General features: G+C 35.4%; 2 protein-coding genes across 6 annotated transcripts; both read right to left on the reverse strand.

The window, feature by feature from the left end:
• Positions 1 to 7,238: 7,238 nt before the first annotated feature.
• Positions 7,239 to 11,565, reverse strand: LOC123196474 (putative disease resistance protein At4g10780). Of its 3 annotated transcripts, XR_006497701.1 has the most exons (5): positions 11,435 to 11,565; positions 10,202 to 10,675; positions 8,460 to 9,275; positions 7,964 to 8,304; positions 7,239 to 7,868 (listed from the first exon to the last, which is right to left on the reverse strand). XR_006497701.1 is itself a non-coding variant. In XM_044610525.1 (4 exons), exons 1-4 carry the CDS (start codon positions 11,453 to 11,455, stop codon positions 8,248 to 8,250), a joined length of 1,368 nt encoding a protein of 455 aa, XP_044466460.1. In that variant the 5' UTR covers positions 11,456 to 11,565; the 3' UTR covers positions 7,239 to 8,247. The 3 variants fall into 3 exon arrangements, 2 of the variants coding, with proteins under 2 accessions (XP_044466460.1, XP_044466462.1); XM_044610525.1 differs by having other exon boundaries at positions 7,239 to 8,304; XM_044610527.1 differs by lacking the exon at positions 11,435 to 11,565 and having other exon boundaries at positions 7,239 to 8,304; positions 10,202 to 10,225; positions 10,323 to 10,449.
• A 348-nt stretch (positions 11,566 to 11,913) lies between these two features.
• LOC123196472 (disease resistance protein At4g27190-like) lies at positions 11,914 to 15,166 on the reverse strand. 3 transcript variants are annotated; one of them, XM_044610524.1, is made up of 2 exons: positions 15,014 to 15,166; positions 11,914 to 14,821 (listed from the first exon to the last, which is right to left on the reverse strand). In XM_044610524.1, exon 2 carries the CDS (start codon positions 14,805 to 14,807, stop codon positions 11,919 to 11,921), a length of 2,889 nt encoding a protein of 962 aa, XP_044466459.1. In that variant the 5' UTR covers positions 14,808 to 14,821; positions 15,014 to 15,166; the 3' UTR covers positions 11,914 to 11,918. The 3 variants fall into 3 exon arrangements, with proteins under 3 accessions (XP_044466459.1, XP_044466457.1, XP_044466458.1); XM_044610522.1 differs by having other exon boundaries at positions 11,914 to 14,836; positions 14,955 to 15,166; XM_044610523.1 differs by having other exon boundaries at positions 11,914 to 14,873; positions 14,955 to 15,166.
• Between the last annotated feature and the right edge of the window lie 195 nt (positions 15,167 to 15,361).

Genomic DNA, 15,361 nt, shown 5'->3' on the forward strand with positions numbered 1-15,361 from the left:
TCTTCTTCAACAATGCATGGAGGCATCCAAACATTCTCTTCCCGATAGATTATTAAACTATTTGTTAGATTTTTCTTAGGCTTTCGTAATTTTTCCTCAAACAAGTGATGAAAATTCAAATTTCAAAACCATGAAGGAAAACTCAAATTATTCACTCAACAGCCTACAGGTTATTCAATTGAAGAATGTCAACTTATCCTGCAGAAAACACCATTTCCCATACCAACATTACTCAGCTAGCTACTTCTACATAGTCGTGTGTGCAAGAACTGGAGGCTTCAAGAATGAAGTGGAAACTCAGTAAAATAAAGTACAAAGGCTAACACCAGAGAATTTTCATAAATATCAGCTAACAAAAGCTTACAGTAGGCAATATACTGGTTGCCTTCTGCCACTGAAAAAATTGAGAGAGCTAAATTTCTAATCAATTCATGCATTTTGATGGAATCATCACCTTCAGTAAGTTGCAATAGATGATTATGTACCAAAATTTCAACAATATCAAGTCTCCTTTTATGTGCATCAACCCAACTGCCAGTAATAATAACTTCCTGGATACAATATTCAATAAATTCAAAAATATTAACCTCTCCTTCTCTTAGAAACAAGCAACAATGCAAGAAAAAACTTTTCGTTTCATGATCTTTTGATTGGTCAAAGTTGAATTGCAGTGTTTGGATTACATCTTCAACAAGATATGTTCCCACAGTAGGCAGTGAAAATTTACTTGATGCATGCTCCCATATAGAAATATCATTTTCCTCACTTGATGCTCTTGCAGTAACCATAATCAAGAGTGGCCAACCACCACAGCCTTCAACGATAGCTTGAGCAAATAACCAGATGTCTTGCTTGATCAAGTCAAACATGCACTTTGTTCTGGGGTAATTTATTAAAGTCTTCAGCACAGTAGTCTGGCCAATCCCACCAATTCCATGAACACCAATTTTTTTAGCCACAACATCGCTCATGCAGCTCAGGATCTTCAGTACAGCTCTCTCAGTTGACCTCCTAACTATCTCGGTCATAGCTTTATTCACATGTTGAACATCCTTTTTTAAGGGAGAAACACTCACTGGATCCAATGCAGTTATAATAATTGTGCCTGATTTAGGCCTCAACAGACCTCCTTCAGACTGAGAAGGTACAGTTTCAGGCCCACCCCAACAATTGGCTGAATCCTCTTATTTCCAATAGAAACTGTCTCAAAAGTTTGCTGAATATCAGATTCATCCATTGTTGATATATCTTCAGTCACAATTTCTATCTGTGACACAGGAACCTTTCCTACAGCCGGCAAAGATTCTGTAACTGTTGTAGTTACTTTCTCTCTTAACACTACTTCATTACCTGATGTAGCAGGATCCACCTCATCTCTAAGTCCAAAAGTTGAATATACTCCTACAAAAGCCTGAACCATAAATTTAAATGACGATGCTGATGTGTTAATTATTCTAGTCTTTATGGGCTGAATTCTCCTCATCTTCCTAAAAATACTAGTTTCATTTTGTTCATGTATCTTGCTTCCGATTCTTGGACTGCTTAATGTCTCCTTTATCCAATGTGGTGAATGAGCTGCAGAATCATGTGATGCCTTAGTGAATACCATGGTTTCAGGTTCTGCATCCGGTTCACCAGGTGATGAAGCTTCTTCCCTCTATGCAGCTACTTTTCCCTGTGTAAGAACTTCCACATCTGATTCACCTTTTGTCTAAAAAGTTCTTTCTGGTTCACATTCTTAGTCTTTTCACCCTGTCCATAAGTTTCCCACACAATTCTTCCACCGGTCAATGTCTATGTAGCCCTATGCAGTGCTTGAGAATGATGCCCTACGGGAGCATTCTCTAAATGGCAAGTAAGCTCGTTAAGTGTGTTCACGGTGTTGCCACTGGGTAGTTTCATTCAAGAACATTGAAACACCCGTATTCACTTGGTTCAATCTAACTTTGTCATTAACACACTATTCGATCTCCTTGTTAAGCCATCTACGGCATTTCATCGTCTCATTCATCCCATGCATCAATTCTTTCACTTGCTCTCACTTAACAGAATCTCTCATATCATATAAATATTCAATTTTCTGTAAAAGCAAATCAAAATTTCTTCCACGCCTTTTAGGACAGCCAATACCCTGACAATGTGAAACTGCAGGTGAATTCATCCCACACCAAGTTAATTCCATGTGACCTACAAAGTTCATAAAAAGGTCAAAGGAACAATCTATGAGAAGCATATACAATATCAGTAATTAGCACTACAATACTTCTTCAATATTATTATTAGGCTTTTGCTAGCTGAACAATAATATGCATTACAATTATTAAGTATCTCAACAATGTGTCCGAATGATATGTAACATGGTATAAATAATAAGATGATTGATACATATGTACCTGTGCCAATCAATTGTCAGATCATCAAAAATTCAAAGCCCCTTTTATAAATGGCCAAAAGACTTATTCCCACCCAAGGCAAAGCGTAACGTCAAACTCCCACCCATCAACTTTTAAAAACCCAGATACCCATGCATAAACAAATTTTTATTATAAATCTCAGTTAGGGATTGGGATAAAACCATCATTTCATTAAAAAATTAAAGTTTTATTACGTTTTCCTCTCCAAGTTTAAAAATCTCATAATTTCCCCCAAATTGAAAGTTTGAAAAATAATAAATACCCCCTAGAGTTTGTTCCTCTCCTCTCCAACGCCGATTGGTGGTCTTCGGTCGTCGATCATCCTCCTTCTTACCTTATCTCTCCCTCCAGTCCTTCTCTCTTGGCTCTTCAACCATTTTCGATCAAGAAAAAGATGAAATAATCTGTCTCAACCAAATACGGTCGGAGAGACAAGGGAGACAAACCGTAGGGAGAGATAAGGCGGGAGGGAGGACGACTGATGGTAAGAGACCACCAATGAGCACCAAAGAGGAGAGGAACAAACCCTAAGGGGTATTTGTCACTTTTCAAACTTTGGGTTAGGGGAAACTTGTGAGATTTTTAAACCTGGAGAGAAGAATGTGATAAAACTTTAATTTTTTTAAATATTTACTAAATGACAGTTTTATCCCAAATCCTAACTAAGATTTTTCACAAAAATTTACTCATGGATAAGTGTTTGAGTTTTTAAAAGTTAAAAGATAAGAGTTTGAGATTTCACTATATCTTAGGTGCGAACAAATCTTTTGGTCTGTATAAATTAAGAGCAATGCTATGTATACCCATTTTTTGTACACAATAATGTGTCATAACGTAATTAGGTGATTTTAAAACATGTGTCATCATATAATAAAGAAACATTCAATCACATGATAACACCTCATCTATGTACATAAATTGTGTACCAAAAATGTGTATACATAGTTTTATTGATAAATTAATGATTTGAGTAGCTCAAGCTTACACTTCATAAACTAAAATTACAATACAAAGTAGTCAACAAGCTCTACTATTGTCCATTCTTAAAAGTCTTAACATTCCCTTAGTTTTCTTTAATTTTTTGTGCAAAACCCTAAGCAAATCCTAGGAGAATGGACATCTCACATGGCTTGAGGATGATAACAAAACATTAGTTAAATAGACTGTTAACTACTAATCAGCAATTTGGCAAGAATGTGTGTAAAAAGGAAAATATTTTGACAATGGACCCGGCTACTATATCAAAAAGTTACATTTTGTTTCTAACAAAACAACTGTAACATATTCAAAGGAATCAACAACATAAAAAAGTTTAACTGAATCCAAAATACTCTAGCACAGGATTGAATTAACATAATCAAAATTAACAGGAATTCTTGTATTTTTAAACTTACCACTGTTACCAGAAAGTCTTGGCATCGTGGTACAAATTAAACAATTATCCAGACAATTCAGATCAGAAAAATGATGAGAGAAGCAGAATTCTAGAGAAAGAACGAATTCAGAAAACCAGAGACAGAGGAGGAAGAAAAACAGTGAATTTCCCGTGCACTTTTTCAAAACTAATTCCATTGATTACAAAATGCATTTTTAAAAGATTCTATCTGAAGCGTCTTAACTGCTACGCGTTCGCAAAATGTCCTCGTATAATCCCCTAGCATTTTTCAATGAAACAATTTGTTTCCGTTGAATCAACCGTTGCCCAATTCTTCAAACGCAGTCGTTTCTTCAAACTCAGCGGATTCAAATCGCAATACATAAATGAAATTCTGAGAAGAAAGGCTGAGTTCGAGAGTTAGATGGAGATGGATGCCTTCAGAATTTTTGGCTTTATGAGTACCCAACGGTCAACTCATGAACCGATTTGAGATTTTATGTTTTTCTCAAGCAAGTCTAATAGACAACAATATCACAACAGCCCAATTTTTGTTCCAACAAAGTACCCCAACTTTCATTGTTAGTCATGAACCCCCCATATATATATTATATGTATTGCACTCAGCATAATAAATATCTATAAAGTATAGATAGACGGTTGTGTATGTTGATGCGGAAAATTGAACTACATAGTAATGTGTAGCTATCTGGAGATGATAAGTGAGATTTGTGATAAAATTGCATTGAAGAGGGCATGTGTGTGAGAAACACAAAACAATAAAACAATGTTTCGATCCATTATTATGTTTTTACTCTTTTTTTTATAATATGTTCGCCGAAACAATAATGAAGAGTGTTTATGTTAATTGAGTCTTACAGATTTTCAAAGGAATCTTAGACACAATTTAGAAAATATCTTTCTTGAAAGGAGAATAATCTTAAAAAAATAAATAGAATTTTTCTTACCATTGTCTCCCTCTTGGTTGGTTTACCTAAGTGGAGAGAACATTGTCATCATCTAAGGGCAAGTAGTGTTTGGAGGTTATCCTCAGTCTGTATGTTCATTTAATTAATAAAATATGTGTATAGTCAAGATCAATACATGTTAGAAATAGTTGAGTGTATCGCTATCGTTTTATATTGTGATACACATTATTTGATCGACTCAATCATTTTGTATTTAATATGTTACTAAATTAGTATAGGCACTTCGCATTGAATTTGGCAAAGTGTCTATTCCATTGACTTGCATATCTCACTAAATGGTGGCAATAATCAAATCCGTCTTACTAGAAAAATATTTGCCCTTTTCACTGTTTATAGGTGCTAACCCACACCCATACCTTATTTTTTTGTCGGGAAATCTCATTTTTATCATTCAAATTATTCTTTAAAATTTATTGTGACATCTTTTGAATATTAATTTCAGGCAGTTCCAAGAGCCCTGAACTTGGAAACATCCTGCTGAAATTGTTTCAATATTTTTTTGTATAAATCGAAAAAGTAATAACTTTTTGTTCTAAACTTATGAACTCTAATATTTTAAATTACCGGACCAATCTTTGCCCCAGTCGAAGGCCCAGTTTTAGCTTTTTCAGATCTGATCAATTCAACTAACACTAGGAAAATAACACTGCATAAATATACAAATATTTTATAATATACCGCAAGTAAAACTTGTTGTCTGATGGTGCTACCTATGTCTAGCAAATCAAGCTTGTTTGTGCAGTTCCACAAATGAAACTTCAAGCCTTAATATTTGCAACTTCAACTGTGAATTGATGCAGTTAACTAAGTTGAACTGCGGTTCCCTGTGGTCTAATGACTAGAGCAATTAGACCGTTCACTCAAAGCAGAATAGCCACCACATAGCCATTAGACTGCCACCCAGGCCAAACTGGCCACCGAGTCTTGGTCAAATCAATTGGGAGAATATTATATCAATATCTTCAAACTTCGTTCGTTATAATGAATGTGTTTGCCAGTAAATTATCATATCATTCATTTGTAAGAATAATATGTATATATACTTATCACCGGAGATTGGAGCCTCCGCCTATTAACCAGGCAGTGGTTCCCGTGTGCATCTCACTTTCTTGACTAAGTGGCTGATAGGTGATACTCCAAAACGGCTTCATTTGACCACATTCCAGACCAGATTTCTTTCAAAGATCTCCTATGTTGTGGAAGAGATTTCAAAGTTAATTCAGGCATATCAAACACTTCATTGTTCTCTATGTCAAGTGTTTTTTAGTTGTTGAAGGGTTATATTATGGTAGTGGATTGAACATGAAATATTTTCTCCAGTTAATCAAATTTTGAAGAAATAAAATGTAAGAGTCGTGTTATGTGAACAATTTTTTTGTACAACTTTATGTACAAATAATAACGTGTCATCAAATGATTAGATAATTAAAAATTAAAGATAAAACAACACAATCATATAATAACACATCATTATTTATATACAAAAATTATACACGTAATATTATTAAAAATATAAAAGGTCAATAAAAAAATAATGAAATCTAAAAATGGAATTTTACATCTCATATTGAAATCTTATATGTAAAATTTTAGCTGACTTTCCCAGACCTCCTTAGGCATGTATCTTGGGAGATATTTGAATAATTCAGACATCTCCATAGACATTGTGTTTAAACAAAAAAAAACCTAATTATCACAAAAACCTATTTGAATAATATTTCAATGATCACAAAATAGTCTTAGAAAATATCATACCTTTTCTAAAATTTTATAAATGTGCCCTTCTCATGTTATCACTTCTTTAAAAATATGTATTGAGAATAGTAAAATTACTTATACAAATTGAGATATATCATATTGCACAATATAACCATCATATTATATTATATCAATTTTTTATTTATCTTAAAATACATATCATTTTTAACATATATTGTATAATTAAAAAATACAGATAAAAGAACTCTTAAAGGGTCGAAGATTATTCGCAAAATATCTAGGATTCAAATGATATCCGTATAATATTCTACAATAAAATTATCCCTGATTTGCCCGATCCATAGTTAGGGGTCTAGACGATTGTGGGCTCTTGGGGTTTTTCAAAAGCGTGCTCCGGTTTATAAAAAAAAGGTTATATTACAATTCCCTCCCAAGGTTTTGAAAATAGCAAAAACACTCCTAACGTTAGTAGACTAGATGTCCTAGATCTGATTGATAGAGCCTATGAAAGTTCGGCTGGTCAAGGTAGAATTTTTATTAATATTTATTAGTTTTATTACAAAGATGTGAAAAAAACCTTTTTTCTTATATTAAAAAAACATATAAAAAAAAACATTTATAAAAAAAATTATATAATGATATAGAAATATTGTCCAAATTTTAGTTAAAGCTGAAACTCAGAGCTCTCTTCTGGCCTTAACCAACAGACTCTTTTAAGGTTTGTATGGAAATCATAGATCATGAACAAATAAAAAGAACTAAAATCTATCAATATTGTGGGCATAGCTGATGTTTTTCACTCTGATCAGATAAACCAAAAAAAAGGTCAAGCCATAACCAAATAAGTCCAGAACAAATGTAGAAATGGTACTGAATTTGTCATACAGGAGCCCATAAATATGGTAGATTGGGACCATTACGTTTAATAAGTATACTATAAATCCAATCCCTCCAGCTGACACATACAGAAAGGCTCTTTAACAAGGGGTGGACTTGAGTTTAACCAAGCTGAACAAGGGCCCATCTTAAACTTGGTTCGAATCCATAATGCCCAACTCGTATTTGAGCTTGAGGTCGAGCTCGAGCTCATTTGTGCTGATGTATCGTATCTTCTTAGGCCTACCACAAAGTGAGCAGTACCGCCAACTAAGGGTAAACAATGTCATCGGAGGGATGAGCTATGCTGCTAGGGGAGAGAACAGTGTTGTCAGATGGGCAAATCGATCCGAACTTGAGCCAAGCTGTTGAACTGAAGTTCCAGCTTGAGTTCAGCATGTTCAATCCGAATGTGGATTCAAGCCTGAGGCCAGCTGGGCTCAAAGCCACCCCTACCTTTCACCATCTTCCAAACAGCACTTAGTGCATCTAAAGCTGGACAGTAAATTTGCCATATTCAGAAGTCTCATTTTGGTGCATTTTCTGAGTTGAAATATAGTAAGCAATAACTCATCTTGCAATTACAGAACCTGATTATCATGGCCAGCTGAAATTTTTGCACTTCAAGGCTTCTGGCAGTAAGATTCTTTAGAATGTTGTTTCTTTACAGACTTCTGCTTGCCTTGCTCAGAAAATCATTGCGTATCTCAGCTGTACATATGATGGGTCCTATCTTTCTTCAGCATGTTTGAGTCTAAAGCTCAGTGTTTGCAAATGTGGACTACATATACAAATAGTGCCAAGCCACAGGGCTGCATAAGATGAACAAAAGCAAATTGTGGCACTCGCTCGAAAATCAAATTGCAAAATGGCCTTACTCCACATGATAAATAAAAGGATGATCACAACCTTCCTCAAAATTCTGGACATTCTGTAACCACAAAAGATAACACATTTTAGGGCGCACCTATGAACTACCAAAGTGTTACTTCATACTATTTAAATTAAAATAGTGTCATGGGCATTTTAACGTCCTAAGTATCTTTGAATAAAAATAATGTAATATTTTGTAAACTTGATTCATACCTTTTCTTTGCTTAACCATTTTATGGTTGCATTAAGGTCACCTTGCCAAAACCCTTCATCTACTTCCTGATTTTGTCTAACTTTATTTAGCATTGGTGTCTCTAAGACTCCTGTAGAGAAAATCTTCATCTTGGGACATTCTATCACAAACAAATCTTCCAGAGATGGGAATGTGAAGGTGCTATTGCCAGAACAGAAACTTTCGAGACATTCTAAATTTTCAAGTGACAAAAACTTCAATTTTCTGAAAATAATCTCACGTTCTCCCACATCTACCTCACTTGCTATTATTTCTGTCATCATTTCACATCCTTCTATACTTATTTTTTCAAGTCTCACAAGACTTTTGGCTGTGGATGGTGCTAGAAGGCTTTTCAATCTTCTGCAACACCATAACTCCAAAATTGTAAGATTTTGGAAAGAAACTGAGGATGGCACCAGATTAATCAAATCATCACACCACCATACTTCCAGAATCTCAAGATTTTGAAGAATAGAATCTGTTTCAGATTCTTGTTCCCAGATGTACTTCAGATCAGGAAGTATCCACAACTTCAAACTTTTTATGCATTCAAGCATTGGAGTATGTCTCACAGCGTCTCCATTAGGGAATATCCCTCTGTATGAACTTGATCTTACTTCAAGCTTTTCCAGACAGCGAAATGTCTCAAGGATACCAAGTGGGAAATTTTCTGACCTATCATTCATGATCTCAAGCATTTTAAGATTGCGAAAAAGGTGATCTGGGAATTGGCCCTGGAAAATCATCGTAATTTCTTTGCCACTTAATTTCAATTCCTCCAAGTTGGTAACAACCTGAACACCAATCAGAAAAAAATAAGTTGGAGTTCCCTCAATTTCATAGAATATAGTAGTTATAGTGGTTTTGTTTAATACTTCACCAACAGAAAAAAGGGGAATAAGTAGAATTGATGGTATGACCGTGGACCAACTAATGTGGCAAAGTTTGAGCCAGGACCAGCCCAAACTTTACACAAAAATATGAAATGCCTGAGAAAGATATGTGATTAGACTGTCCTAGTTCAATTTTCTCCACTGCCATATTGAGGATCAAAGGAAGAGACAAGAAAATTAGAATCTTACCACTTCCCTTGTTATCAAATGGATTTTCAAATTAAGTAGACTTGATATCAGCCTATTCTGAAATATATTTCGATTGGATCAGAGCTTTTGAAATCAAAATTTATCAGTTCCATTATTAAACCTCCCAAACCAATAGGGAAAAAAAAGGATGCAACATATAACAAGCAACTGTATGAACCAAACCATTCATGAAGCAAAGAGCGAGCTCAATTTGGTTAGAGGGGAAAGGAAGAGATTTCAATCTAGTTAAATTTGGAATAAATTTAGTTTGACTAATCTAAATATGGATGAAATTCAATAAAATGACGAAAATTGGATCAGATTGAGCCTTTAGCAGAATTCATTGCCACAAAATTTACACCCTTAAGGGCCACTTCTAGACTGAATGCAAACCAATGTCCCTGACTAAGGCTAAAATGTCTCTAAATTTGCAGCAAGTACCACCAATAGATCATTTAATTTTAAGAAATCTTCATTTAATATGGACAGAGTCACACTTGCTGAAGTGGTTATGTTAAAATATTAGGTATCTAAGTATGGCAATAAAAAGACAAATCATTCAATTCAAAAGTGCAGCACCTTTCAGTTTATATCTAATCACAGTCAATTGAAGAAGAAAATGAAAATGACTCTTGTACCTTCTCCACCAAGAAGAGAGCTTCCTGCACGGGAATAGTCAGCAGGGCCTCGTTAATTTCCTGGAAGTTAAAAGGCTCTGAAGTGAATATATTTACTTTGTCACAACCACTTAACTCCAACCTTTTTAATAATGGCCATTCTGAAGTATGCCTCCCACGGTAGAAAGTTCTAAGTTCTGGTAGGTCCCAGAGTTTCAGAAAGGTTGCTTGTGGAAAGACAAATTTAGTAAACTCTGCTTCGTCTTCCTGTGTAACAATGTCCTCCAAAACCCTGCAGTTACTTATCTCAAGATGTTGGAGCTGGACAAAACTTCTGGCTACGAAGGATGGAAAAAGATGCTTTAGTTTATCACAGCCTCGCACAATCAAGCTTGTAAAATTTTGAAAAGAAAGCAGTACTGGAGGTTGGCAAGGCCAAATCTTTTCACAATTAATTGCACAAAGTTCCAAGGCCTCCAAGTTAGGGAACATAACCTGCAGAGAAAAAAAATTTTTTTAACACTCTTCCATAAAATAAAATAAAATATTCCTTTTCATCATGGAGAAATGACATGCCGTAAGGATTGAAAACCTTCTACTGAGACAAGCAAATATTTAACTTCATCAACCATAAAGTTTAGCCTATGACATCCAAGTTAGAATCCTTCATTTTTAAAATGTAGAGAAGGTCATATTCATTTTGCAAAACCACCATAGAAACATACCAATTGCATGCCTAATTGTAGCTTTAGATTAATGAGTAAAAGCAGCATATAGAAGGCTGAGGTTTACTGTAATCCAGATAACTTCAAAAAAAAAAGCCACAAAGAAATTAATAACACAGTAAATATGCAAACACAAGCTCTTGAACTGTGATGCACTTTTTGCATCCAAAATCATATAAGAACTACTAAGGAGAAAAGTCTTTGACAATTGACGGAGACTGAGAATAAAAGGACCTCAGTCAAATAAAAACCAAGGGTTAGCAAAACTAGTGGAGCATTAGAACTTTCAAATAAATTTGAGTTCGAATCTCTATCACACTTGTGAATCACTGGAAAAATTACTTACCAAGAAAAAAAAGAATGAAAAGGACCAAAACCCAAAAGGAATAGAAAGAAATAGTGCAAATCCTTAAGAATGTGTAGGACTACTTTTACTTTTCTCCAAGGAATTCCTTTTCATATATATATCTACAAAAAAATGCAAACAAGAAAGATAAAATGATAAAGAACAAAATTATTGTTAACCTACCTTTCCACTAAAAAATGGCATAGGAGCATCAAAGTCATCCCCCGAAATGACTTCATTAGATAATTTATCAGTTGTCAATTCCTTGTGCGTAATTTGTACAACAGAATGTGACTTCACTTCATGGTAAAAGCTTGTGAGCTGTGGAAGAAATTTTAGACTCAAGAAGCATAATTGATGAAAGTCAATCTGTTAGAACTCATATATATATTTTCCGTAGGAAAAGAGAAAATAAAAAAAAGCTGTGACCCAAAGGCAAAATTGGAAGGCTGTCACCTTATTGCAAATCCAACCACTAAGAATATGAAATGTGGCAGAGCAGGAGAGAATGAAATGGCTGTGGAAAGAGTTGAAAAAGGGAGCAGGTGTGGAAAAAAGAAGAGGGGTGAAAAAAACTAAGGAAAAGGTGGGGCGAGAGTGGTTCTCTCGAATGCTGAGTATTTACTGGGGGGATTTAGTTGGGTTTTTGTGTAGCTTTCTGGAAAAATTAGTGAAGAGAATTGTAATTGATTAAGCAGTGCAATAGATGGAAATAGTCATTGTATTGGAGAACTAATTTGTATTCATTCCTGGAAAAAGTATTCAATACAATACATATTTTCATTGTCTTGTATGTTTGTGTTGCCATTCCTGTTCCAGTGTATGCTGTGTTGTGGCTGAGATCGGTACACAGGAGAGGCTGTGAGAGCTGAGGAAGTAACCAGGCAAGGCTTTGCTGCTGCCGGATTACCCAGGTACCTATCACAATCTTTTCACTTTCTCTTTCAATTGTGAAAATCTCTTCCATATTCTTGCATTTAATCAACTCAAAATTTTGAAGTTTTGGGAGGCCTCTAAAAACAGAGATCGACAAGAAATCTCTTAATTTATCACAGTTTCTCACTTTTATCATCCTTAAGTTAGAGAAAAATGTTGCTGTCAGTTCACCATGACATATCTTCTCCAAGTTAATTAAATTACGAAGAAACAATGACTCCAAGAGTGGGAAGGCATCACAAGGTAGCCACTCCACTGAGTCAACTATACACCTAATGTAGGGATTATTTTGGATAGAGAGATGCTTCAATTTTGGGAGACCACCTGCATCAAGATCATAAAGTACATTCTTGACACCTTGGACTTCATCTAGATAAAGTTCTTCGATTTCCTTCAACTGCATGACAATCTCATTCTCCAGGCCAATGTTGGTATTGAGTTTGAGCTTCAAAGTTCTTTTGTACTCATACTTATCATGCCAGTCCCATTCATCTCCAATGTATATTTTGTACCTTTTCAGCTTTTTAGGGAACAAGCCCACTGGTAGTAGTTTGGCATCTCGAATATGAAGTTCTAAAGTGGTTAGTAAAGACAAAAACTTCAACTCATGAAGGCTAACATTTCTTTCATTGTTGATTCCTTCATACGCCCATTCAACAATGCTATTACCCATATACAATTCTTCTAATAGTGATAAACTAGATATAACATTGGATGATATAGCTTTTAGATTAGAGCAATTGCTCAAATCAAACAACCTTAACTTCGTCAATTGACCTATTTCTCTTGGCAAGTGCTCAATATCCAAACAGACAAGACTAAGGATTTCTAGTTTCTTCAGGTCTCCAATACCAGCTAAGTCTCCCAGTACACATTGATTGAAACAAAGTGTTCGAAGGTTTATTAAGAGATGAAGTGAGGAAGGTAGTGGCACTAAATGCACTTTGGTCAAACTTAAAACACTGAGTTTTGTCATTCCTGAAAAAAAGTTGTCAGGGATTTTGGAAATAGAATACTTCAGATTCAAATAGACAAATTCAACTTCTGGATATTCCAATCCTTCAGTAAGCTCACTAATGTCACCATCATGACTGCAGATTGCATTGCAACTTTTTACTGTATCCCTATTTAGCCAATCCTTGGGGATAGTCTTAATTCTCAGTGCAGAAACATGTTGATCTCTATATACAATTGATAAGGCAACATAACGAACAATAGCATGCATAGAAAACCATTCACGGTTATGACCATCAAGCAGTAAACAAGAGCTTTTGAGTTCATGAACCAATGAATTTAACTTATCTCGTGTTTCTTCCAGAGTAATGATGCCTTTAAACAAACCCAAACCAGTTCCATATTTCAATAAATCCATAACAGAAGCTTCATCAGTATAATTTATTAGACCACAAAGCAAAAATATTGACTTGAGTTCCTCATTTTCTAAATGATAGTAACTCAACTCTATTGTTGAACAAACATCCTCAAGCATTCTAGTGAATTTCCTTGATGAAGGATGGCTCAAAGTCTGGAATGCCTCCCTCCATTCAAATAGACTCTTGCCTCTTAATGAATTTGCAATATTAACAATGGCAATAGGCAGACCTCCACATGCCTTGACAAATTCAATTGCCAAGGATTGGAACTCAAAACTTTCAATTGAATCACCTACTATATTCTTAAATAGACTAAAAGGTTCTTCTTCCTTCAAAGCAGCAACCAAGAAATTACATTGAGAACCCATCTTACCTGATACATCATGAATTCTTGATGTCAGCATAATTTTACATCCCTGATGATCGTTTCCTAAAGGAATTCCAACTCTCTCCAAATCAAGAATTTCCCAGATATCATCAAAGATTAAAAGGAATCTCTTCTCTTGATTCAATCGATCACGTAGCCTCCTTGCTCTTCCAGATTCATTCTCCTCATGGAATTGAAGACCTAGCTGATTTGCAATGTCTCCTTGGATCTTTCTTATGTCTGGAGTCGGGCTTACCAATGCCAGAACCACTTCATCAAACAACTTGTCTTCCTTGGCTTGCCAGGCAACTTGCTTCACCAGTGCAGTCTTGCCAATGCCCCCCATCCCATACACTCCAATCATGTTGGTATCATCATTGCATAAAGCGTTGTATATATCATTAAAAATGGACAATATTGACTCAAAGGTCTCATAATCCTTAGAATATCTAGACCATATGTCCCGTTGATGGATAACATATGAAACTCTATCAAAATTTCTATCTTTCAAGAGTCCACTAACAGCCTTCAACTCCTTCACCGATTTCCTGATAAGCCGATACCGGGTTGTCAAATCTGGACACAGCCCCTTGCAACATCGAATACCTGCTCTCCCCTCAAAGTCCTCAATAATCATCGTCGCATTATTGATGCACTCTTCAACATTCTTCAGCCACCTCTCAACATCATTTTCTATCTGTTCCCCTCGGCGATCAGCTCTCTCCATTGAACTCAGCAAATCAGCTCTAACATCCCTCACCCTTTCAACTTCTTTCTTAACTTCCTCAAGGTTGCTTTTGTGATTCCACAAATAACTCAACCGAAGTCTTGTCGATTCTTCCAACTTCTTGGCAACAGTTCCAACCCCAGCGTCGACCATTGTCAACAATAACACAACAATATGCAAATCTGAAGGAAATTCGAGCCTTAATCAGTAAGAGTACAACTACAACCACAATCATCAAACAGAAGAAATCAAGAAGCAGTCATTGAAACAACTAACTTCAATTATATTTACTTAAATTACCTCTTTAATAAGTCCCTCAGACCTCCACTAAAATCCAAACGAAGAATGGGTTACTCACAGCTCCAGCAGCAACCGAATCACCTCTGACTCCAAAAGTAGAATACGCGGTTCTTGGTGGAGGAAAGAGATCCGGATCCGACGGAGAAATGGCGTTTTGGGCTTCGTTGACAATAAGAATAGAGTTGACGGCTGGATTTGAGCCGAGAATCCTAGGCGAGCTGGAGCTGAGTGAAGTAATTTAGACAAGCTGAAGCCCAAACTTAAGCTCGGTAGACTTGCCAGTTTGAACAAACTCATTTTAAATGATTAAACTAATTTTATTTTGATTAATCACTTTTTTTTTTTATAGGACTCAAACTAAATTTTTAGTTAAACCCCATAGTGTAGATGAATTCAAATAGAATTCG

The sequence above is a fragment of the Mangifera indica genome, chromosome 14 (assembly GCF_011075055.1).
Source record: "Mangifera indica cultivar Alphonso chromosome 14, CATAS_Mindica_2.1, whole genome shotgun sequence".
Taxonomy (NCBI): domain Eukaryota; kingdom Viridiplantae; phylum Streptophyta; class Magnoliopsida; order Sapindales; family Anacardiaceae; genus Mangifera; species Mangifera indica.

Coding starts and splice junctions, on each gene's coding strand:
- LOC123196472 (XM_044610524.1), bottom strand. CDS start 14,807: ATGGTCGACGCTGGGGTTGGAACTGTTGCCAAGAAGTTGGAAGAATCG.
- LOC123196474 (XM_044610525.1), bottom strand. CDS start 11,455: ATGCCATTTTTTAGTGGAAAG. Junction 10,676..11,434: donor TGCCATTTTTTAGTGGAAAG/GTAGGTTAACAA, acceptor TTTTCTCTGCAG/GTTATGTTCCCTAACTTGGA. Junction 8,305..8,459: donor AATGGTTAAGCAAAGAAAAG/GTATGAATCAAG, acceptor TTGTGGTTACAG/AATGTCCAGAATTTTGAGGA.